Below are 25,225 nucleotides of genomic sequence, written 5' to 3' on the forward strand. Positions count from 1 at the left end.
TAGTTTGTTTATTTGTTGAGAAGACTGTTTATAATAGAAAATGATTTTTGGTTTTGGAGTTTTTTTTAAAGAATATGGAGGAAAACAGCCAAGAGAAAGAGAGAACAAAGCAAGACAACAAAGTAGCTGAGGAGGAGTGGAAAGGAGAATCCCAACAATATCTAAATTATGTCTGAGATTTTAATATGATTCAAACACAAACTACTCACAGCATCTCTCCTCCCAGATTCTTCTTCCCCATGATAGGAGGGCCATCCTGGCCCGCTATACTGGCCTGTTCTGCTGGATGAAATCTCTACTGGCTGTGCCCCGATCCTGCTGGCAATGCCTACTTGAGTGAGATGCTGCATCTGTGAACCTTAAGAATAAACACTTTTGTCAATATTATCATGGTCACTCAGCATGTCATGTGGATTTTACAAACATTCAAGTTAAGAAGACAGACAATGAGGATTAATATTTCTGTCCTACAAAAAAAGAATCTTTGTTAAGTAAATTCTTGCTTCAGCATCTCTTTTTTTTTATTATAGCTTTTTATATACAAAACATATGCATGGATAATTTTTCAACATTGAGTCTTGCAAAACCTTCTGTTCCAACTTTTCCCCTCCTTCTCCCCATTCCTCCCCTAGATGGCAGGTAGTTCCATACATGTTAAATGTTAAAGTATATCTTAAATATAATATATGTATACATATTTATATATACATATGTATACACATTTATGTATACATATTTATAGTTATCTTGTTGTACAGGAAAGATCGGATTTAGAAAGAAGGTAAAAATAACCTGAAAAGAAAAAAACAAAAATGCAAGCAAACAGTAACAGAAAGAGTGGAAATGTTATTTTGTGGTCCATATTCTGGGTCTAGCTGGTTCTGTTCAATTGGAACTGATTTCAGCATCTCTTTCCTGAGACACAGAGGTGACCCTGAACCTATAAAGCCTATGCTTGCAAATAGCGAGCTGGTTGGAAGGTCCTATCAATCTGAGAACACTTCAAACAAGTACAGCCCTGGTGACAAAATGCATGTGTATTGTCAAAGGATACTCCTCTCCCAAATTAAATTTAGATGTTGAGCATCGGAGAGCTAGACATAGCAATTCCAAAAGACTTACTACTAAGCCACAGAAGAGATGTAATCTGCTTTGGTAGAGGATGTTACCCCATCAAGGAAACCACATATTAATGACAATGGATAAATAAGTTTGGATCTCTTCTAAGTGGGCCAGAGGACCCATCTGGAGGAAGTCACAGATCCCTGAAGTATTGCACAAGAACAAAAAAGAGAAATCAGGGAGAGACTTGTCCAAAAGGCATAGGTATAGTTTATACTAATTGCATGCTGGAACATGACTTCTCCAAAGTTTTACATTTAGCATGTTTTCAGAGTAATTAGAACATTTCAAGTAATAAAGCATAGTTTGTCTAAAATGAGAAATCATCCATCTGTGATAGCATTTATACTGGGACAGAAATAATCTATGAGCTCATTGTGTATATGTGTGTGTTAATTTTTTTTTGAGAAAATGAAGTTTTTTTTATTAAAGCTTTTAATTTTCCAAACATATGCATGGATAATTTTTCATTAACCCTTGCAAAACCTTGTATTCCAAAATTTCCCCCTCTTCTCCCTACTGCCCCCTCTCCCCTGATAGCAAGTAATCCAATATATGTTAAACATGATAAAAATACATGTTAAATCCAATATAGACATACATATTTATACAATTATCTTGCTGCATAAGAAAAATCAAATCATAAATAAAAAAAAGAAAATAAAATATAAGCAAACAACAAAAGAGTGAAAATGCTATGCTGTGATCTACACTCATTTGTCACAGTCCTTTCTCTGATTGTACATGGTTCTCTTCATCACAAGAGCATTGGAACTAGCCTGAATCATCTCATTGTTGAACAGAGCCACGTCAATCAGAATGGATCATCATATAATCTTGTTGCCGTGTACAATGATCTCCTGGTTCTGCTCATTTCACAGCATCAGTTCATGTAAGTCTCTCCAGGCCTCTCTGAAATAATTTTGCTGATTCTTTTTTATAGAACAATAATATTCCATAACATTCATATACCATAACTTATTCAACCATTCTCCAATTAATGAGCATCGACTCAGTTTCCAGTTTCTAGCCACTACGAAAAGGGCTGCCACAAACATTTTTGCACATACAGGTAGGTAGGTCCCTTTCCTTTCTTTAAGATCTCTTTGGGATATAAGCCCAGTAGCAACACTGGTAAATCAAAGGGTATGCACATTTTGATAGCCCTTTGGGCATAGTTCCAAATTGCTCTCCAAAATGGTTGGATCAAAACTAACTTAGTTTGGAATCATAATTACTCACTAAACTTGAATGTTGTTTGGGAAAAGGAATGTTTGGGGTGGGGTTACAGACTGTGGGGGAATATTCATAAGAGTGGAAAAGCTATTATCAATTTTTTAAAAACACCTGGAAATGTTCTCACACACATACACACAAAAATCAAGAAACAAGTTGACAGATAAAAAGAAAAGGAAAAATGCTGAAATCAAGACAAAGCTTCAGTTTTTAGATATCCAAAAGGTCATAAAAACAAAGCATTAGAAGGCACAGAAAGTACAGACAGTAAGAGCTCAGAACATGAGCCCACATTAGTGGGAGGGGTTCCCTACTTTTTTTCTCAGATCCTTTTCTGAAAACAAATGCTCTCTGTATTGGCATGAGGAGAATACCAAATCAAAAAAAGAAATGAACATCACATTAATTATTTCTTTGTCATTTCTCAAAAACTGACATAAAACTAGATTATAGAAACTAAATTCTTAAGTTGAGTGAAATATTTATAAGAAACATTTAGAAGTGAGTTTAATTGGTAAGTTTGTAATTATAGGTGATCTGGAGTTTTCAAAGGCTACGCCAACATAGCACAATCTCTGACAGGTCCCATCTTGATGAACAGCTTTTGAATATAGATCAGGAGATGAACTATGGCTTTATTGTCTAATGACCAATCTGGCTAACTTCAGAAAACTATTCAAAATAAAAATCATGGAACCATAAACTGACCACAACTCATGAAGGCTAGTTTACAAGGAATAGTGGATATGTGTTGTGTGCCAAATAGAGTGAGTACCCACCCTGACAAAATCATGGACATAAAACTTTCATAAAGGAATAGATATAACATCTGTGAACAAACTAAGCTATACACAACATATTTTTATGATTCTTAAGAGAATTGTTTTGAATTCATGAAAAGTGTTAGTATTTCATTTAAAACTAAATCTATTTCTATTTTTCCCAAAATGTCTAGCTTTTCCCTCTGATGGCTTCAAAATGTCCTGAAATTTAATATTTCTATATTTGAAGCATATTCTTTTAAAATATGTATGCAATTTTTATTTTTCTGTTTTCCAAATATTTTTTCCAGTTACAAGGAAATAATTTTCAGAAATAAAAGTAAAGTAAGGATGGAAGGGGAAAATGAAAGAAAAATTATTTATAAAGATTTATGTGGATTGATAAACTACAAAATATTAGAAAGAATATACATGTTAATTTTTCAGACCCAAGTTTTGGACCACAGAATTTCACTGACTTTTTAGAAATGGTTTGATAAGTACATTAAATATTGTGGTAAGGATAAGGAAAAAAAGGAACCAGAGATAATTTTCTCTCCTTAACAATGATCATTCCCTATTCTTACCACACAGGTCCCAAACTACATCTGCTGCATTGGCTTTTCAAGAGAGCTAGTGTGGGCAAAAAATAAATGAGAAAATTAGGAAGAAAAGTAAAGAGGGAAAAGGAAGAGAAAAGGAGAAATGAAGAGTAACAGAAAAAAAGGATTACATAAAGAGAAATCAGGAAGGGTGCCCTGGTGAGATTAACACCTTCTCAGAATATGTCTTATCAGACATTAACAATCAATATTCCCCTCCTTTCTTTTCTTCTCGTCTTCACCAACCCATACCTTAAACTGCTTTCATAAAGTTAATAACAAAACCAAATCCAAAATCTAAAACAACCAATCCCTTCCTACTCCCTTCTTAAACAAAAAAATGAGTTGTGAATATGTATAGGCATTCTAAAATATATATCCATGACCCAGAAGTTATTAAACTGTACTTGTACTTTGACTTAGCTATACCACTGCTAAATCTAGATCTCAAAGAGATTAAATAAAGAAAAGGACCCATGTGAATGAAAAAAATTATAGCAGCTATTTTCATAGAAGACCAAAATGAGAAACTAAGGATGTATTTATCAATTGGGGAACAGATAAATAAATTCTAGAATTTGAATGCAATGGAATACTGTGCCATAACAAATGATAGGATGCATAATTTCAGATGAAACTGGGAAGATTTCTTTGAAATGATGCAGAATAAAGTGAACAAAATTAGTAGAATATGTAAACAACAACACAGAGAAAAACAAGTCTGAAAGACTCAGAACTCTAAGCAATGACGTAATAGACTGAATTTCAGAGAACTGACAATGAATTATAGCATTCTTCTCCTACCAGAGACATGCTGAACTTAAATGCAGATTGAGACATGCCTTATTTGGATATGGTCAATGTGAAATTAGGATAGCCATTTCTGAAAAACATCAGGCAATTATAAGGAACTTTTTCCCATAAGGAAAAAGTGTATTTTATGAACCAGAAAATTGAAGACAGGTGCTTTGAGCAAAAACTATTAACATATGTACCTGAAGTACCTCCAACAGGCCGGGGCCGAGCCACTGATGGTATCTCTTCTGGATAGATTCCTCGGGTGGTAAATGCAACCTCAGCTGACGACTGGGTATGCTGTGACTCTGGTGTTATCAATTCTGAGGACTGCAGCAAACCAGGACCAAAACTTGGTCTGAGGAAAAAATCAGTCTGATGTCAAATGGTGCATCTTTATCCTGGCTCTGATAATTTTATTACATCTCCCCCTTCCCTTATCCCTAAGTAAAAAAAATCTCATTCTTCTAGACTGAAAAAATAAAGCAAAATTAATCACCACAAGTCTTTACAACTAAGGTTTTTTTGATATAAGTAAAGACTGCTTCTGCTTCCCTAATTTATGTCTCACAGAAACTTAGTTTCTCAGAGAAACTAAGGCCTCTAAGCCCTCCTTCATATGATTGTTTTTTAACTATTTAAACTTAAACTTTAAACCAGTACTTAAACTGGCACTCCTTCAATCATCTTTTCTTCATGTTAACCATGGTTAGTTTTTTAATAATTATGTACACTGTAAAACTTATACAAGAATAGAAATTTTAAAAGAATATGATAAAGATAGAACCAAATAGTTGGTTCTAGAACTAATTAGGAGCCAGTAGAGTTTATTAGATAGGGAAATTGGATAGGGAAAAATGCTTAGGGAGAAGGGAAATAGGGATAGGGAAATGGGTAGGCCTGTTCTTTAGGAAAAACACTTTGGCAACTGTATTGAGGATGGAATTGGAGTGGGGTAAAGCTCTGAGGCAGTTAGGAGGCTAACTGATTAGGGGAGGGATAATGGCATAAAGCCAACAGAGCCTTGGCTTGATCCCAAGGAATGAATGATCAGGCAACTTAAGGGTAAGAAGATAGATCACATTCCAAATTACTCTTCTTAGATAAGAGATAAAAGAATAAAGAAAATGCTTCTAAATCAGTTTTCAGATATACAGGAATTTCATAAAAACAAACAAAGCATTAGAAGGAAGAGAGTTTACAGAATTTAATGACTACTCAGAAAATGAGATTAATGGGAGGAATTCCCTTTTTTCTCAGTTCCTTTTTTTTTTTTTCCAGTTTCCTACATAATTATAATCACTCTCTTCAATATTCTTCCAACCAATACCTTCCCACACTGTCCTTCTCTAGTCTTGAGCGCTTTAGGTGAGAAAAACTTTATCTGACCTGAAACAGACCCACCTAAGCTACCGTGCAGGCAAATTCATCTCCACCCTCAGTACTCCTACACTCTTGCTCCATCAGAGCAAAGAATTCTTTGTTTTGGACAACCAATGGCTGGTGAGTTAGGCACTCCTTTCCAACTCCTCCATCCCCCTCACTACCCACACACATAGACTTCACATTTTTTTTTTGGTGAGAAAGGGAGAGCAGAAGCACCACGATCCTTCAAGTCTCTCAAATTCTCAACCTCCTTTATCTGTGACTTCTGATTCCACTGAAGCTGCTCTCTTCAAAATTATCCATGTTCTCTTAATTGCCAAATCTGATAGTTCTTTTCTCAAGAAGTTTTCATTCTTTCTGAGTTCTCTGCAGCATTTGAAACTGTTGACATTCTGGATACTTACTTTCTCCTCTATGTGCTGTTGTGACACTATTTTACAGGTTTACTTCCTACATATCTACATGTCTGACTCAGTCTCTTTTATTATCACCATCATGCATATCATGCTCAAAATTCTGTCCCTTCTCTCTATAAACTCTCTTTCCTAGTTACTTCATCAGTTCCCGCAGATATTTCATTACCATCTCTTTAAAGATATCTCCCAAATCTACAAATTCAGGCCTGGACTCTCTCTTGGGTCCCAGTTCTATGTAACACATTGATTATTAGGTATTTCAGACTGTATGAACTCAATGTCTAAAATAGAACTCATAACCTTTCCCCCTCAAACTCACTCCAATTCTAAACTTCCCTAATTCTCTTGAGTATAGTTATATCCTTAGAGTTACCCAGATTTGCAAGTTTGGCCCTCTTTCCATATATCTAATCAGTTATATAGATATAATAATTTCTACCTCCACACTGGCAACACATCTCCTTTGCTCTGCTCAACTATTTTAATTTAAGGCCTCATTATGTTTTGCTGGACTATTACAATAGTCTTCTAACTAATTTCACAATTTTAAAGCTTTACTCCACTCTAATTTCATACTCCATACAGTAGGCAAAGTGCTTTCCCTAAAAAAACAAGTTTAACCATGTTTAACATCTATGAGACTGCCTGCCATCTAGGGGAGGGGGTAGAGGGAGGGAAGGGAAAAGTTGGAACAGAAGTGAGTGCAAGGGATAATGTTGTGAAAAAAATTACCCAGGCATATGTTCTGTCAATAAAAAAAAGCTATAATTAAAAAAAAAGTATTTCTCAATAAATAAATTGGGTGTTAAATGAAAAACAAAGAAAAACAAAACAGGTTTAAACCATAACTTCCCATAACTGCACTGGCTCTCTATTAACTATGACCAAAAATCATCTTTAACTCATTAGTTAACTCATCTTTAACTCTTTCTTTTAAAATCTCTACTCCTCTATTTTATAAGCTATATAACTTTTATGTAGCTTACAAAATATACTAATATAATTAATAAAATTAGATTATTATATAATTATGGTATGATTATATTTGATGTAATATTAAGTAAGTAAATATACATAGGCTGTGGGAGTATGCTCCAAAAGCTTGTCAGTTATTGCCTTGGAATGCCTTCAATTAATCAAAGAACTTTTTAAACTCTGGTGTCTAGAACTGAATCATACTTCCAGTGTAAGGGTGGATCACTAACAGAGGACAAGTCTATGTTCACTGCCCTAATTCTATATACCATCTCTCTCAATGCAACCTGAGGTTACATTTGCTTTTTGGATACTATATTACTCATCTGACTTATATGGAGTTTGGAAAAACCGCAAACTCTTTTTTCAGGTGAACTGCCATGTAGCCATGCTCTACTCATCTTTTTAAATGATTTTTTTTTAAACCAAGTATAAGCCTTTCTATTTATTCCTATTCAGTTTCATTTTGTAAGATTAAGCCCAATGTTTATGATACTATTAAGTAGGCTCTGACTCTGGTTCAACTGTATGAAACACTGCTGGATCTTCTCTCAAATTTTGTTACTTCACCACCTGTGTGACACTGGGCAAGTAGTTTAACTTTCCAATACCTCCATTCATTCAAATGTAAAATGAAAGGTTAAAAGGACTTCTAAGGTCCTTTCCATCTCTCAATATATATACTATGATCCTTCACTTATTTCCCCAAATATTTATTTTGTGCCCACTGTTTTAAAATCTTGCAATTCCATACACACTTTCAGGAGATGACCTCCTTTCCAATACATGAGATTATGATCATAACTTCACTTATCTTCTCTCTACTTCTCTACTCATTTTTTATTCTTTCCCTTTGGCCACTCAATCAATTCTAATTTTATTAATATCTTTCATTTCTCCCATTCCTGTTTCTCTCCTTTTCTCTTCAAACACAAAGATCTCCTCTACCTCAAAAAGTCTTTTGTCAACTTCATGGTACCTTTTTGATACCAGAAGGTAGCTCTTATTTCTACCTATTTTTTCACCTGTGAAATATCTTGAATAAATCATATCTGTTTCCTCATTTCTATACCCCCTCTATCATTTGTTTCCCTGTCACAGAAATAATTCCCATCCCCCAGAATATCTATGTTCTTGCCGTCTTCTTTTCCAAATTCTCTTTCCTTGCCTACTTAGATTTAATACCAATTCTTTCATGAAAATCTCCCAGATAACTTCCATTGGAAATTATCTTTCTCTACTCAAAACTCCTATGGTACTTCCAGATCATATGATCCATAAGATTATACAACCTTCTGAACTGTTGGAAGAGCTTATATAAATCATCTACTCTGAGGATCTATTTACAGGAAACAGAATGGAGTTCAAAGAAATAATGGTAGAGCACAAACTAGAATCAAACTCTGCTAATTCCTAATCTAATTCATTTACTGCTTCAGTCATCTTGTGTAGGATTTGAAGATGAAGAGATTCTAAATGGACTGAAAATGTTCCATTTTCAGAAGGAAAAAAGACAATTCAATTACCTAGTAAGGCTGAATTTTAACAACAATATGTGATACTAATTTCAGGCAATGAAATCTAATGATGTCATGCCTGTCGATGTTTATTTACTGAAGTCTTTCCATAAGCATTGATCTATTCAGCCAAATGTGGTATACTATGTGAGGTTGGCAAGTTTGAATTTAAGTTTCTTTATCTGTAGAACAGGAATTATGATAATTGTACTATTTTTGCTTCCTTATAGTACACTGAGTTCTTAACTATTAAAGAGTTCAAATGTGGCAATACCAATGTCTTCACTGGGCTCAACAGATGGCTATAGAGATAATGGCAGGAGACTTCATCCCATGTGTCCCATGTTTATCTTCTGTGGAAAAACCCCAGCTAGGATTTAACCTTAAGTATCTACTTAAGCCTCATCATGACTACCATTTACCATTCTTATTTTTCTCATCTCCATATATTTGTTGCCTTCCTCCCTCTGTAAGATACCTCTTGAGGGTTACTTTGTGAATTTTTCATTTCATAAAAGAACTTATTCAAGCCTATAACTAAGTAGTTAAAGTTTAAGGAAAAGGCTGCCCATTCTCTTAGGTGATCTAACCTGTTTTATGTTTAGTCTGCGTGACCACGGTTGTTAAGTTCATGAAGGACATAGATTGTACCTTTGTAAGTGAAGTAATCTGCTTTTCCAATTAGTGTTTGAACTACAAACTCCATGGATATTAACCACAGGTCAAAGTCGCCCTTGTCTGTGCTGTGCTGCCCTGAAATTAATATCTTGACTGCAGAGCTGGGTTTCTCCTCACTAAAGGTATAATTAAATGAATGTAGATCTATTTTAGGAAACCACTTAGAATCCGTACCACCATTCTCACATTCCAAAGGCAAAAATGGATAAAGAGGGTCCCAATACTATGGTGAAGAGGGGACCCAGAAGGACACAGCCATGACGGCAACACTAGCAAAATTGGTCTCCTTACCTATGTAGCCCTTCCTGAGGAAGGAAATTGGAATAAAATAGTTAAGATGTTGGCACTTCCAAAGACTTGGTAATTGGAAGTTAAGTGCAGATTCCCCATGTTGAATATTTTCTTATTGTTTCTTTTTCTTTTCTTTCTTTCTTTCTTTTTTTTTAAATTGTTTTTTCTTTGTGATAACCCCTATTAATGGATTTGCTACTTTAACACATATCTTTAAACAATGGTTAGATGACTATTTGTTGGGGAAGTGTTGGGGATTCAGGAATGACTTGAACTAGATAAATTCGAGGGTTACTTCAGACTCTAAGATTCTATATCATTATTTGCCAGTGAAAATCCTGAGTTCTGACTTAGTATGTGACTCATAATCTGGAAGAAAATAAAGAGAAAGAGGAAACAAGAAAAGAAGCTAAGTGGGAGCTGTAAGAACTAGAAAATACTGTGTGTATGTGGTAGGTGGAGACCTTATAGGTGCACTTTACTCCCAGCTCTATAGACCTCAGCATCTCCCTGCCAACAGCTTTGTTTCTATGTGGGCATTTGTCTGCTTCCCATCTTAGTATTTTCTAGCTCTCCTTTTTGTGTTATTTTCTTCTATCAGACTGTCAGATCCTTTAGGGTAAGGGCTGGATCTTTTATTTGTATTTCTATTCCCAATGCCTAATGCAATGTCTAAGACTAAGTGCTTAATAAATGTCATATTGATCTGTCTGTATGAGTGTGAGTATATGAGACAGTTGGGCAAGTCTGTAGTGTACAAGGAAGAAAAAAAAGTGTTTGCGCATGGAAGAAAAAGTGGAACAAAAAGTCAGAAAGAAGTGCCTGAGAAAATCGATTTCTTTTCACTTTTTGAAAGTTACCACGGATTGTATGAAGACAATTCTAGCATATATCTCTATTATTCTGGACAGATAAAAAGACATTGCTAAGACAAAATTTTCTCTCATGTGCCCTCAATACTTAAAAGGAAAAATTATAGGAAATATAATGTTTGATACACAGCATAGTATACATTTCTTATGCTTGTTTTAGAAGCAAAAGGCATTTCATGAGACAAATACAAAACACTGTTCCTTCTGAAAATATTACCTTGACAATGGACCTGGTGCTGATGGAGGAGTCATTCCATAATCTTCATATCGCTGGGGGAGGGAAGGGGACAAAGAAAGGAAAGGAGAAAAAGAAGATAAGACAAATATTTATACTTGATATAAAGTAGCAAGAATAAACATTACTAGTTTAGTTTTGCAGATTTTTACTTTCAGGAGCTTATTGGCCCTCAAAATTTTATCTTGCAATTGATATGTGACACTGCCAGAGAATGCTAAGTACTTTAGTCATACAGATCAAAGTACAGGTTCCAATCATGAATGGAATTAATTATGACAAAAATTAGAAACAAATATTTTTAAATTTCTTATTTTTTGTAACAAATCTAACTTTACAATAACAGTTAAACATTAAAGAAGATCATATTTAAAGACAATAAATGGAACAAGGGTTAAATCAGTAAACTCACAGGTATGATTTAAAGCTTCCCACTATCATTTTATCAACTTACTCTAACCCATATAGATAGACTCTAATTAGGATGACATTTTATGTAAGTTACCCTGAATCATAAAGGTAACTCAGAAGGTAGTTTAGAGTCAGATATCTTCCAAGAAGCATGAGTGTCTGGTATAAGGATTTCAGAGCCTTCAAACCAAACTATTGTCAAATGTACATGTAGTTTCTCACAGCTCTTGGCTTTGTGTTCCCTGCTAAGCATGCTCTTACTTTCATGAACTTTTTTACTTTATTGGTTAAGATCCCAATACTCAGTCATCTCTAAGGGGCTATTATTGCCAATGAGAGGAGCAACACCAACTTGGACCCTCTACACTGAAGCTAATACAACTATGTTTCTAAGACAAAGCAGAAAAACTCCAAGTTTAGCCAGAGATTTTGGCATTTTCTTACAGCTGCTTGCTTGAATAAGGAGGATTCTTCCTCATTAGGAGAACCTGATCTCTTTTAATTTACCCTGGTCCTTTAGAGATCTAGAAGGCTTATGGAGGCAGAACCAAATTAATAGCTTTGAGCTGAATCTGATCATAAATAAGAGCATATATTTAGTGAAAAGGACTTTAGGGATTGAGTCCAATATCCCAACTTTTTTTACATAGGTGAAATAGAGAGAGAGAAAGAGGGACAGAAAGGTGGGGAGTTGGGAGGGGGAAGGAGGAGAGGAAGGGTAGCAGGAAGAAAACAAAAGAACACACAAGCCTGCCGTATTGAATCTAGGTCCTCACACTACAAATCCTGAACTTTTCCCACAGTACAAAGATCTCAATCTACAAGGCTTCCTTATTAAAATAAAGAACTTCCTTCTTGCTATGACCTACTCTAATGAAACTTTCTGGGCTTAGAACTGTGTCTAATCCTTCTGGGTTCTATAACCAAACCAAATGTAACACTGATACAACTGAGACCAGATCACACCTGCACATCCTAAGCTGAATCTTGCTTACCTCACCTCATCCCACTAGATTAAAACTGCACAAGTCCAAGACTTTATTTCCAAAGCTTCGGGATTACTGACCATTCAAAAGAAAAAAACAGGAGTATATCAGCACCCTTAAAGCAGCTAGATACAGTGGATAGGGATCTAGGTTTGCAACCAGGAAAATTTTCCCTAGTTCAAATCTGACACTAGCTATGGGAACCTGCACAAGCCACTTAAGCCTGTTTGCCTCAGTTTCCTCGTCTGTTTTTTTTTTTTTTTAAAAGAAACCAGAGAAGGAAATGGCAAACCAGTCCAATATATTTACCATGAAAACTCCAAATGGGGTCAGAAAGAATTGGACAAGATTAAAAAGACTAATTATATTGTTATATATCAGCACTCTTACTCTCTGCCCCGTCTTCTTCATTCAGTTAGCAAAGGCAAGAAAATGGCAACAAAAAAGGGAAAGAAAACCTCTTCTTCAGGCCCTTTATTCTAAACATTCCTGACCTTCCAAACTACATAACACAAAAGTAAATAAATTAAAATTACAAAGGACATCATTATACCAAAAACATAAAAGAAAACCCTAACTCATAACTAATATTTTTTTCCTGTCACTGGTTTCCCTGCAAATATATCTTTCTGGATCAGAAGTAAAATGTTACTCCATTCTATTATTTTTTTTAAAATGGGTGTGTGTGTGTGTGATTATACCCTAAAATTTGTAAATGAAGATGTGGCTTATATCTCTCTAGAATCTAGAAATTTTATTGCATACAGTAGGTACTGTAAACAGATTCCTTTAGCTAGGGCTTCTCAGAACTGATTTTTAAAAAAATTCTAATAATATTTTATTTTTCCAATTACATGTAAAAGATAGTTTTCTTTTTCTTTTTTTGGGGGGGGGCAATTTACTCATTTTATTAACAAGGCCAATAGGTTATTAAAAATAATGGTCACTTGGCCATCTCTTTTAGACCAAAGATAAAAAGTTTATCAAAGATTTTTGGGGACTTATGAGGGGAAACAGTGTGAAAGGAAAAAAGGGAAAAATTGATGACAAAGTGGCAAAATGACAAAAATCAAAGGGGTAAATCCCCTTTGATAACACTGACAAAATCAAAGAGGGCAGTTTCCTTTGATACCCTTAAAGATAAAATACACAAGGGGAAAAAAGTAGATGTTTTTCTTCTTCTAGATAGTAGTGTTCAACATTCATTTTTTGTAAGATTTTGAGTTTCCTTACTTCCCCCCTCCCTAAGACAGCAAGCAATATGACATTGATTTTATATATATATACAATCATTTTAAAACATATTTCCTTATTAGTCATGCAGAACTGATTTCTATAAGGACCTATTATATCCCTTCCACAAAACCTTGTTTTAAAATGTTCTTTTCAAAGTAGGTTCCAAATAATTATTACTATAATTTGAAAAATTTTGATAAAAAAATTAAAAGTGTTCTTGTCTCTTTCAGTGTGGCAAGAGGATAGGAATTTGAAATAAAAAACCCGGGTTTTAAATACTGATTCCACTATTTATAATTATGGGAATAATCATTTAACCTCTCTAGATTTCAGATAAATTAATGGATTTAGATTGTATTATCACTAAAGAATTGGCCTAGTATGAAAGAATATTAGTTCTGGAGTCAGAGGAAACTAGTTCAAATTCTGTCTTTGCTATTTACTGCCTATGTGATCTTGGGCAAAGTCATGGTTTTTCAATTGTAAAAAGTAAAATGATTTGAATTAGGTGGTCTCTGAAGTCCTTTTTAACTCTAGAGCTATGGTCCTACAGCTCCAAAACTGATCCTGAGGGCTGAAGATGATACCAGTTTAAAATATAAATCACTTATAAATAGACAATTCTCAGACGAAGAAATTGAAACTATTTCTAGCCATATGAAAAGATGCTCCAAGTCATTATTAATCAGAGAAATGCAAATTAAGACAACTCTGAGATACCACTACACACTTTTCAGATTGGCTAGAATGACAGGGAAAGATAATGCAGAATGTTGGAGGGGATGTGGGAAAATTGGGACACTGATACATTGTTGGAATTGTGAATGGATCCAGCCATTTTGGAGAGCAATTTGGAACTATGCTCAAAAAGTTATCAAACTGGACCCTTTGATCCAGCAGTGTTTCTACTGGGTTTATATCCCAAAGAAATCTTAAAGAAGGGAAAGGGACGTGTATGTGCACGAATATTTGTGGCAGCCCTCTTTGTTGTGGCCAGAAACTGGAAACTGAGTGGATGCCCATCAATTGGAGAATGGCTGAACAAATTGTAGTATATGAATATTATGGAATATTATTGTTTGGTAAGAAATGATCAGCAGAATGATTTCAGAAAGGCCTGGAGAGACTTACATGAACTGATGCCGAGTGAAATGAGCAGGACCAGGAGACCATTATATACTTCAACAACAATACTATATAATAATAATATAGATATATAATATATAATAATAATAATAATTGATGATCAATTCTGATGGACGTGGCCCTCTTCAACAATGAGATGAATCAAATCAGTTCCAATAGAGCAGTAATGAATTGAACCAGCTACACCCAGTGAAAGAACTCTGGGAGATGACTATGAACCATTACATAGATTTCCCAATCCCTCTATTTTTGTCTGCCTGCATTTTTGATTTCCTTCACAGGCTAATAGTACACTATTTCAAAGTCTGATTCTTTCTGTACTGCAAAATAACTGTTAAGACATGTATACTTGTATTTAATTTATACTTTAACATATTTAACATATATTGGTCAACCTGCCATCTGGGGGAAGGGGTGGGGGAAAGGAGGGGAAAAATTGGAACAAAAGTTTTGCAATTGTCAATGCTGAAAAATTACCTGTGCATATAACTTGTAAATAAAAAGCTATTAAAAAAATTCTGTAAAGAGTTTGTGAGAAGCTGGCAAATACAGCATACTCTGGGAAGAAAAAAGTTCTATGTAATCATTTCAAAGAGAACAAAATTAGAGAAAAGATGTATTTTGTTTTTTGAGAAGCTGGAATAAAGTGTTATCTGATGAAAAAAAATATCACTTTTAAAATCTTAAGGAGAAACATAATAGATTATACAGCAGGAAGAAACAGTTTAAAGAAAGTTTGACAATAGACCCATATATGCAAAGCCATCATGTTAGCATATATGGATGCAAATGGAAGAACAAATAGAGAAAGGACAGAAAATTATAACAATTTACTGCATTTTGGCTCTATTATGATAGTCCCAGATGTACTTATAGACATAAAAGAAAAGGCAACAAAGAAAGCAAAAATGGGAAAAAACTGGAATAGACCAAGTATATACAAAGAAGGTCTATACTGAAGATAAAAATGGAAGTCACTATGGGATTGATTCTCTAGTGATTTGAAGAAAAACACCAAAAGTGTGGAAAAAGTAATATTACCTTACTATTTACAAAATGTAGCCAAAAGAATATAACTTCTGATGCATATAAATACTTTCCCATCTATATGAAATCTTTATGAAAACAGTCTACATATACATTGAAGGCATATTTACTTACCTAATCAATAAGCATGTATTAAATACCTACTATATGCTAGACAATGGGCTAGGTGCTGTGAATATGAATATGAAGAATAAAACAATAACTTCTTTCAAGGAATATACATTCTAACAGGGAAAACAACAAATATATATTTACATATATAAAGAATAAACACAAGGATTATCAGGAGGAAACAAATTTTCAAAGTGTTTCTTATCAAAACTACATAAAAGTTATGAGGAGCACAACTCTCTGATGATTAACATGTTAATTAGTTATAAAAAGATGTATAGTCATAAAATGCAAAGACTAATTTGAAAAGAGATTTCATATAGATGGTGAGGTCTTCCAGATGCATCTTTTTGAAAAGTGTAATGTTCTGTTTGGTTTTCTGGAGGTCTCTGGACCAGCCTTTGTTTCAGTTCAGTAATCACCACAATTATAGCCAGGTGTTAAAGTCCAAATTCTTTACTGTCTCCTTGCCTGGAGCTGGGCAGCTTTCTGGAGAGCCTTTCAGAGTGGCCTTGGTCTCAATGGCGGAAGTGTAGGAGGCCAGCCCCCACAGTGGTGTGAGATGAAGTGAATCTGTCTGAGTCTGAGGGCTTGTGCTTCAGCCTTCAGCCACTACAAAGGTGGACAATGGGATGAATCTGTCTCTGAGTCCCTGCTGGCTTTTATATACTCTATTATAATTACATCATTATAGGTGTGAATCTTGTAGAACTATATTAAGTACTAAGTACATGTACTGAACTAGAGAACTATTAATCCATGCTAAACTAGATAACCATTGTATTATTAATTCCACTTAACACCTTGTAAGAATTCTTTTTTTACATACAAGAGTTCTGGCCCATAACATCTCCTGCTTTCTTTTGTTTTATAACATAGGTGGTCACGCCCTCCCTGGGGAGGTGAGAATCTCAAAAAGGAGGTGATAATACCTTCCCTGACTCCTCGAAAAGGGGTTGAAAACACCAAAAAAGGAAGTGATCACACCTTTCCTGACTCTTCAAAAAAGGGGTGAAAACACCATAAAAGGAGGTGATCATGCCCTCTCTGATGTCTCAGGAAGAGAGAAGAAAACCAAAGGAAAATGGGGAATCAAACAGATTAGTGGGTTTCTGAAGGGTCTAACTTTAAAAAAAATTTTTTTTATTATTATAATTTTTTATTGACAGTACATATGCATGGGTAATTTTTTACAACATTATCCCTTGAACTCACTTCTGTTCCAACTTTTCCCTTCCCTCCCTCCATGCCCTCCCCTAGATGGCAGACAGTCTTATACATGTTAAACATGTTATAGTATATCCTAGATACAATATATGTGTGCAGAACTGAACAGTTTTCTTGTTGCAAAGGGAGAATTGGATTCAGAAGATAAAAATAACCTGGGAAGAAAAACAAAAATGCAAACAGTTCACACTCATTTCCCAGTGTTCCTTCTCTGAGTGTAGCTGATCCTGTCCATCATTGATCAATTGGAACTGAATTAGATCTTCTTTTTGTCGAAGGAATCCACTTCCATCGGAATACATCCTCATACAGTATTGTTGTTGAAGTGTATAATGATCTCCTGGTTCTGCTCATTTCACTCAGCATCAGTGAGTGATGCTTTCCAAGCCTCTCTGTATTCATCCTGCTGGTCATTTCTTACAGAACAATAATATTCCATAACATTCATATACCACAATTTACCCAACCATTCTCCAACTGGGAGAATCAGGGAATATATGAATGTATTGCTAGAGAACTATTAATCACCATGCTAGACTAGATAACCAGTTTTATCAATTCCACTGACTTAATACCTTATAAGAATCCTTGTTTCAAGTACAAGAATTCTGGCCCATAAAAGAAAAGGGCACTGTGCAGTTTGCATCAAACCTTATAACCTTGTAAAGTTTCTTCAATTATATCTATAATCACTCAAAAAAATTGGGTCTCACATATGTATAACATAAAAAAAGTAGATGAAGAATATCTATTGTCTAGACCCGTGATATCAAACTCAGATAGAAATGGATCACTGCAATCATATATTGACTCAGAAAACACATTAATATTATGTTGTATTACATTTTTATTTATTTTGTTAAACATTTCCCAATAATATTTTAATCGAGTTCTGGCTATATGTGGGAGTTTAGCTAAAGATAACCCAATATACAATGGGGAGGTGCATGATAGGAATAAGACAGTTGTGACATATAAGAAATAAGGACTTTAAAAGAAAAAGTGGTAAAGAGGATGTCATAAAAAAAAAAAAAGAATAATAAAAAAAAAAAGGATCCATTTCATGGCAAGAGTGAAGGATATTTTAGTCTGTAAGCTTTGTTGGTACCCTCTCATTGTCAAGAGAACTGCAGCATGTTGGTTGGACTCTTTGTGAAATTGTGGGAGGATAAGGAACAAGTGAAAAAAAAAATCATCATGGATGTGACATGATTTGTGTCACAATAAGGAATAATCTCACCAATGAAAACACAGACTCAATGGAGTACTGGAGAATATTTTACCCGATGAGGGAGTATTATGCTTATGACTAATATGAGGTACTTGGGCATAATTCTCTAGCACTGCTTGTGATAAAGTCTAGGTTCATAGGGTTATGGGGCTCTTGATTAGAGCTGGAAAGGATCCACAGTGTGGTGCCTCAGGAGCAACCTCCAACTCACACTTGGACATGGTATGTCCGCCACCACTCAATTCAAGATACTTGTGGATTCTAACTCCTAAAACAGCTCACAAATCTTAAACAATGGGTATAGTTTTCAACAGTAAGTCAGAGTATACAATTAGCTAAAAGGAAAGGTACTGATTGAAATGGCATAGTAAGAAAATAACAATAAAACATCTGCTCCATAAATCTATCCCACAGATACATGAGTAGTGAAAAGGATCAGAATTATCACATGTAAAGACAAACATACTTAGGAAACACTGTAGCCAGATTTATGGGCGGAAAGTATACATATATATTCAAGACAAGGTTGAAATGACTAATCAAGGTGGCAATCATAAAACATTAGGGGTCTGTTCTTTATGCTTTGGTCTTTAGAAAACAAGTCACCCTTCTTGGTTTCCTCCCACTTCAGCTATAAATAACCACATTCAGAACCCTTTACTAATGTTAATATCAATTAATTAAAATCAATTAATATCAATTTCCACAAACAGTTTTGTGGTAGAATGAATCAGTTTTATCAAACACCACTTATCTCTTTCTTTTTAGTGAAGATCTCCATCAGTCATAAGCAGAGCTAATGCCTTATCAGAGGAATATTATGAGGTACAGAAAACAGATGAGGGACCTCACATGGGATGGCCCCAAGCTCAAATATTTCTTTGTAACTCCCTTTTATTATGAGTTTGAACTCAGATCTTCTAAGATAATTTTGCTATTTCAGGCCAGAATAGGATCGACCTTGCATTAACATCACAAAACTTCTGGTTATGATTCCCTTAATAAGAATTGTGAAACTGCCATGATCAGGAATTATTCACTATCTTCCCTCTCTTTCTAAGATTCAGTCATTTTGAAGAAGAATATACCAGGACCACCAAAAAATGTTGCTTTCTCAGCTAGTCATTTGTTCCTAACTTTTATGCATACGGTAAATGAAAGAAAAACAAAAGAGAAAGAAATTACAGCAATTTGGGTAACACTAGACTGAAAGTACAAAAGTCCCTATAATCATTCTTTTCTTAATCACAAGTTTTCCTTCTATCTTGTCTTTCTTGGAAGAGAAGCTGAACATAACAACTAAAATTTATCAAGTGCTTTAAGGTGGCAGAATATTTTAGATACATTAATTATCTCATCCTCATGACAACTCTGGGAAGGTAAATGCTACAGATATTATGATTCTCATTTTACAGATAAGGAAATTTCAAGTTAAAAATGGTAAATGTCCAATGGTAAATGTACATGGTTCGTAAATATCAGAGGGAGAATTGGAAATCCTTCAGACTCCAAGTCCAGAATCCTTGCCTTTATATCACCGTTTGTTAAATGCAAACAGAAATTAATCCCTGCAAGTGGCATATTGACTTAGAAAACCACACCGGCAGCAAATTTGATACTTGTGCTCTACATGAATAGAAGTGAACATGTACCAGTGAGCAGCCAATAAGCCTCAAGTGTTAGAATTGAATGTAAATGGAAGGTTTTTCTGTGTGTAAAGCAAAGTCAAGTTACGATCAAGCTGAATATCAACTAATCACTGTGAATCTTAGTATAGAGTACTACCAGTTATAATTAAATATTCTATATCTTTTAATCTTGTACGACAGCATCCACTCTTTCAAATTAGGCAACATGGAGTATCATTAGGTAATAATTCAATATTTATAACTCTTTTGTTGTTTTATGCAAAAAGTAATATTGACTCTATCAAGTATTTTGTCTACTACACAGCATCTATTCATTTGAAGGTACAGAGTACAGGAGAAAATTGTAATTCTTTAGAAAGTATGCCCCACAAACTTAAGTCTATTTTTTGTGCCTAAACATTACAGCTAGATATCTTAGTTTCATGCAGCTTTCCAATAATAAATATTAAAATTTTAGAAGAAACTAATGCAATGACTAAGCTGGGGTACCAGTTAGAATTACTATCACATAACTGATCCCCTGAGTCATAGCTCTTAAGTAAATCATTTGATCTCAAATTAGTAGAAAATAATGCAAGCATCACTTCCTCACTGTGTCTCTTCCTGAGCTGAAAGTAAAGAACGCAAAGAAGGCGCTGAATTTGGAGTGTGGTGACCTTGTTTTGAATCAGGGCTCAATTATGTACTGTCTGTGTTACTATTTACTCTGATTTATCTACTCTGGTTTTCAGTTTCTTCATGTAAAAAATCATAGTTTTGACTAGATGGCAAGGTCTTTTCCCACTCTAAATGTATGACCCCATAAACTGGCTCAATTATATATATGAAAAAATAGATATATATACATACATATATATATTTTTTTTATTATAGAGATTAGTGATAAAATACCAACACATTACACACTAAAAAGCTAAGACACAGTGCCAGGGCTGGATCCCAGCTGTTCAATGTTCCTTCTTCTAGAGCAAGCTGTCAATTATTGCATTTAAATGGTACAATTGGGAAAAACACAGAACTACTTTACACCACACTCCTGACTGGGCAGATTTTAAATTTGCTAGTCATTATCCATTCTTACAGATTTTAACCATTTGAGAGAAGGAAAAACAGGTCAAAAATCCAAACAAACAGAAAACCCCAGAAATCATCTGAAGCAAAATAGAGATTGTTCTGTTCAATGTACAGGATTGGTGTTAAGGAATGAGATCAAAAATGATCATTTAGTCTACTCACTGGACTACTCAGCACAAGTGAATTAGAGACAGTGGAATTTTGCTGGCTCTACACTGTCTAGGCTTCTGGGGACACAAAGGGCCCCTGTCTAGTTGGCAAATGGCCTAAAGAAGAAGGTAATTTTGGCAAAATCCTTCAGACTGCATTTTTTCCCCCTATATACAAAGAAGAATATCACTTGAGACCCATCCTATTTTCATTTCAGCATTGTTGAGAGAATCCAAGATGATTTCATTATTAAAACAATAATAAAAAACAACCTAAAAAAACCCTAAGGACGAAGGAGGAACTACCTCTAATACTCAGGGACTCTTTTACATGAACAAAGAGGACAGTGAATAAAGAGACAGTTTCTATTCTTTGGTTATTGTCAAATGCCACCAGAAAGCCTAAAAATAAAAGGAAAAGCAGTGCCAGTCATCTCAAACCAACCATCTTACCCAAAAGAGAGTTTCAAAATATTGCCACTTACACTACATGGGTTGCTGGCTGTCTGAGTTGGACCATAGAAGGAACCCCACTGGGAGGTTCGCCGTTCATCTTGGACAGCAGAGTTGGCTTGCAGGCTTGATGTGACCCCAGGTGCAGTAACGGAAGAAGGTTGAATTGCTTGGCTACTTGGAGCTACCAAGGCAAAGGCGTCATCCAAGAGGGAGTGCATTGTCTGTCTTGCTTCTTCAATAGATGGCTTGGGTGGGATGTATTGGGAAGCAGGGAAGGGTAAGCCTGGGTATTTCCCTTGATCAGCAGAGGAAGGTGACTGAGGCTCTGCAGGCAAGTCAGGATCTGACTACACAGAAAGAAAAAAGGAAAGATACAATCAAATATGAGTTTTTGCCACATTGACTCTCAACATGCTACCAAGTTTAATTGTAGCATGAGACTTTTTTTTTTTAAACAAACAATGGAAAGAGCTTTTATAGCGACTATTCTGGGAGAAATAACAATTCATTAGAAGATTAGAAAAAATATTATCACTTCAATAATGTGGGAGTTCACTTGTCTGGGAAATTTCTCTATCTGAAGTATAGCCAAGAACCAGGTTATATATAAAAAGGAAGATCATTCTCTGATTAGTAAAATGTATTTCACAAAGTACATTAAAACTTTACTCAGAGTACTAATAAAAATGATTGTAATAATAACAATAAAAAGCATTTACATAGCACCTATAATATGTCCTGCACTGTGCTAGGTGATTTGCAAATATTTGATCCTCACAACATCCTTTGGAAGTATGGGCTATTATTGTACTAGTTTTGCAGTTAAGGAAATAAAGTACCTTAGCTCATCTCTCAGAATATATTTACTTTTTTTTAGGTATAATTTTTATAAGCTTTATTATCTGGGTGCAGATTAGAAGTTGCTAATTAGAAAGGATCAAGGTGCTATTAAAGGCAAGCACACTAATAGCACATGACAACTAATAGTGAGGGACAAAACAAGAGTATGTATAAAAAATAGATTAAAAAATAGAAGCCCTTTTAAAATAGAAACAAACTTCCCTATATAACAATAAAAATCCTGGAAGAATCAGTGTGTAGAGCACAGTACAAAACCGATATCCAGCATAATGGTTTTTAGTTTCTAGGGGTTAAATTGTGTTCAGCATTTTTGTCTAAAAAAACCCCAAAGATCTGCAATATTTTAAGTTTTGGTGCTTAATGAAATAAGTTTTAATTCTTAGAAAATTCAGTCATATGGAATATTTCATTTTCTGTTGATGTTAAAGAAATGAGGTATTACCACATAATGTTCTTAGTTGACTATTCACTGGACTGATCACAGGAAAAAGTAAAGGAACTTCCTTCCTCCACCCTGGTTTCTTAGATTTCATTTCAGGGGCAATATCTAGATTTATTCTAATGAATCAAAATTCAATGTCCATGTAACTGAAGCATGTATAAAATGGTAACATGTTCTTCATAGGAGCTAGTTAATACCGTTCTCTCTAAGTAAGAGAGATAGGACAGGAAATAGAGGAAGAGGGCATTCCAGTAGGCTCAGAGGGTTCTGAGATGCACTTCATGATATAATATTATAAGGCAAAAAAATTTAAATCACTCTCTCTATAGATATACTAGGTTTGTACAAAGTAAACTACTCTCTACACAGATTGTAATCTTCACCTTCCCTATCAGTCTTAAGGATACATGTTACAACATGGATGGCCCAGGACACACCATCCCTGTTATTAGTTTAACAATTTAAACCAAGAGCCCTATTTGTGATACAGTAGCATTATCCTCATATGGTTAAGGACAGTGCATTTATTTTAATTATAGTTTAGGAAGGCATGGAAATTATAGTGGTTAATTCCACTCAGAAGGAAAATGACCTTTATTTATTATCAGGAGGATTATTTCTCAAAGATATGGACCATCCTTGGTAGCTGTTAGATGTAAAACAGTGCTCTTAGAATTTTTAGTAAACTGCTGGAAAGGGGGAGAAGGGAGGTCCTGCTGAGGTTTCCTTAGTATAAAACCTGCTATGGCAAGCTTATCTAGCTAATGAAGCAACTAATCATATATCCACTACAACCTCATCTAGTTCTAAATCCCATTTGAAAATCAAACAAACAAACAAACAAAAAAACCCCATAAGGGTAGGTTTACACATTATCAGCCCAATTAATCAAAGAAGGCCAAGATATATCAATTGATCAATTAAAAATAAATTATATATGATCCTTAATAAATCCTTGAGAGGATCACAAAGGCTTTGGGTTGTTGGACAGAGAGATGATATAGTAAACCTTCAGACAAGTAGAAATATATACTGAAGGAGGAAGAAATGTATAATACCTGCAAGTAGCAATATAACTTTTAGAAACAAGCTGAAACAAGGAATTAGGATGATTCCAAAGAAAGTAGATGATTTGGTAGGCAGACCATGAGAAGCAAGGAATAAAGTTAAGATCAAAATAAGGATTATTCAACTACAAGATAAAGTTGAGTTCTTGGTGGAAAGTCAGGTCCTAGTAATGAAGCTGTGTTAAAAGTGTATGAAATGAAGTTTCCTTAGAGATTCACACAAGGAAAAACTCCTAAATGCTGTCACCACAGATGACCTGATGATAACTGGATTGTTACTTAAGAGAACAAAGTTCAGCTTCCTCATTGCAGAACAGAAGAAGCTTTTGGATCAAAGTTCTTCCTTTGGATCTTGAAGAATGAATCATAATAGCAGCAAAGAAACTCTGCTCCTAAAGACAAATGTCTATTTCTCCTCATTGAAAATAGAAAACAACCTCCCCTCTAGGGTACAGATGATATTTCTGGAGAGAAAAAGAAGGGGGAATGGGAAAGAAAAGTTATAGTCCAGTTTATATGAAATTCAGAAATCACCCAAGAGAGGAATCTAGGATAAGTTGGATGAGTTCTAAATTGTGTTTGTGTCTGTGTGTGTGTGGGGGGGGGGGGGGGGGGGGGGGGGGGGGGGGGGGGGAAGTGGCAATTGGTCCATAGCTATTGTGTCCAGCATCCTGAGGCAGAATTTGCTCAGATCGTCCTGTCTCCAGGGCCAGTGCTCTATCCACTATGCTACCTACTTGCCTCTTCAGATGGAGTATTTTAATTTGAGGGCCTCTTCTGAGCAGAGGGAAATTTGTGATGACTAATCAATGTGTCTTCATTTCCCAGGGAAATAAGAAGAGGAATGCTAGTCATGGATGATTTGATAATTTAAATCTTGAAAGCAAATTGGTTCAGCTATAGAATAATTTAAATTATATGGGAAAGTTCTATTTGGATTATAGTTTTTCTAGAACAGAAATGGATGCATTCAAAAAATGGATCTTATATTCTCTCTGCTAGAAGGCATATCAAAGGAGGACTTGTATTCCATCTCTACATCAGAGTTCTTCAATGGAAATCAAGAGTCAAAAAAACTTTCAAATATTAAAAGATATCATGAGAAGTAATAGAAGGTCGGGACAAGTTCTTCCATCCATAGTTTAGAATCTGTTGTAGGTAATTTAAAATAGAGAGAAAAAGCCATCTAATTTGTAAGCCCTCCAACTCTTAAGAGTTGGACTCAGGCCACAAAGGAAAGTAACAT

General features: G+C 34.9%; 1 protein-coding gene across 2 annotated transcripts in view; it reads right to left on the bottom strand.

Annotated features, from left to right (window-relative positions):
• The window catches only part of KIAA1549 (KIAA1549 ortholog), a 154,748-nt gene that overhangs the window by 8,843 nt on the left and 120,680 nt on the right, over positions 1 to 25,225 (bottom strand). For both annotated transcript variants that reach the window (XM_031939153.1, XM_031939152.1), the window contains exons 16-19: positions 21,639 to 21,956; positions 10,869 to 10,921; positions 4,717 to 4,874; positions 210 to 358 (exon numbers count right to left, since the gene is read on the bottom strand). In XM_031939153.1, coding sequence (XP_031795013.1) covers positions 210 to 358; positions 4,717 to 4,874; positions 10,869 to 10,921; positions 21,639 to 21,956 — 678 coding nt within the window. The remainder of the gene's footprint in view (positions 1 to 209; positions 359 to 4,716; positions 4,875 to 10,868; positions 10,922 to 21,638; positions 21,957 to 25,225) is intronic.

This window comes from Sarcophilus harrisii, chromosome 5 (assembly GCF_902635505.1).
Source record: "Sarcophilus harrisii chromosome 5, mSarHar1.11, whole genome shotgun sequence".
In the NCBI taxonomy this organism is placed as follows: domain Eukaryota; kingdom Metazoa; phylum Chordata; class Mammalia; order Dasyuromorphia; family Dasyuridae; genus Sarcophilus; species Sarcophilus harrisii.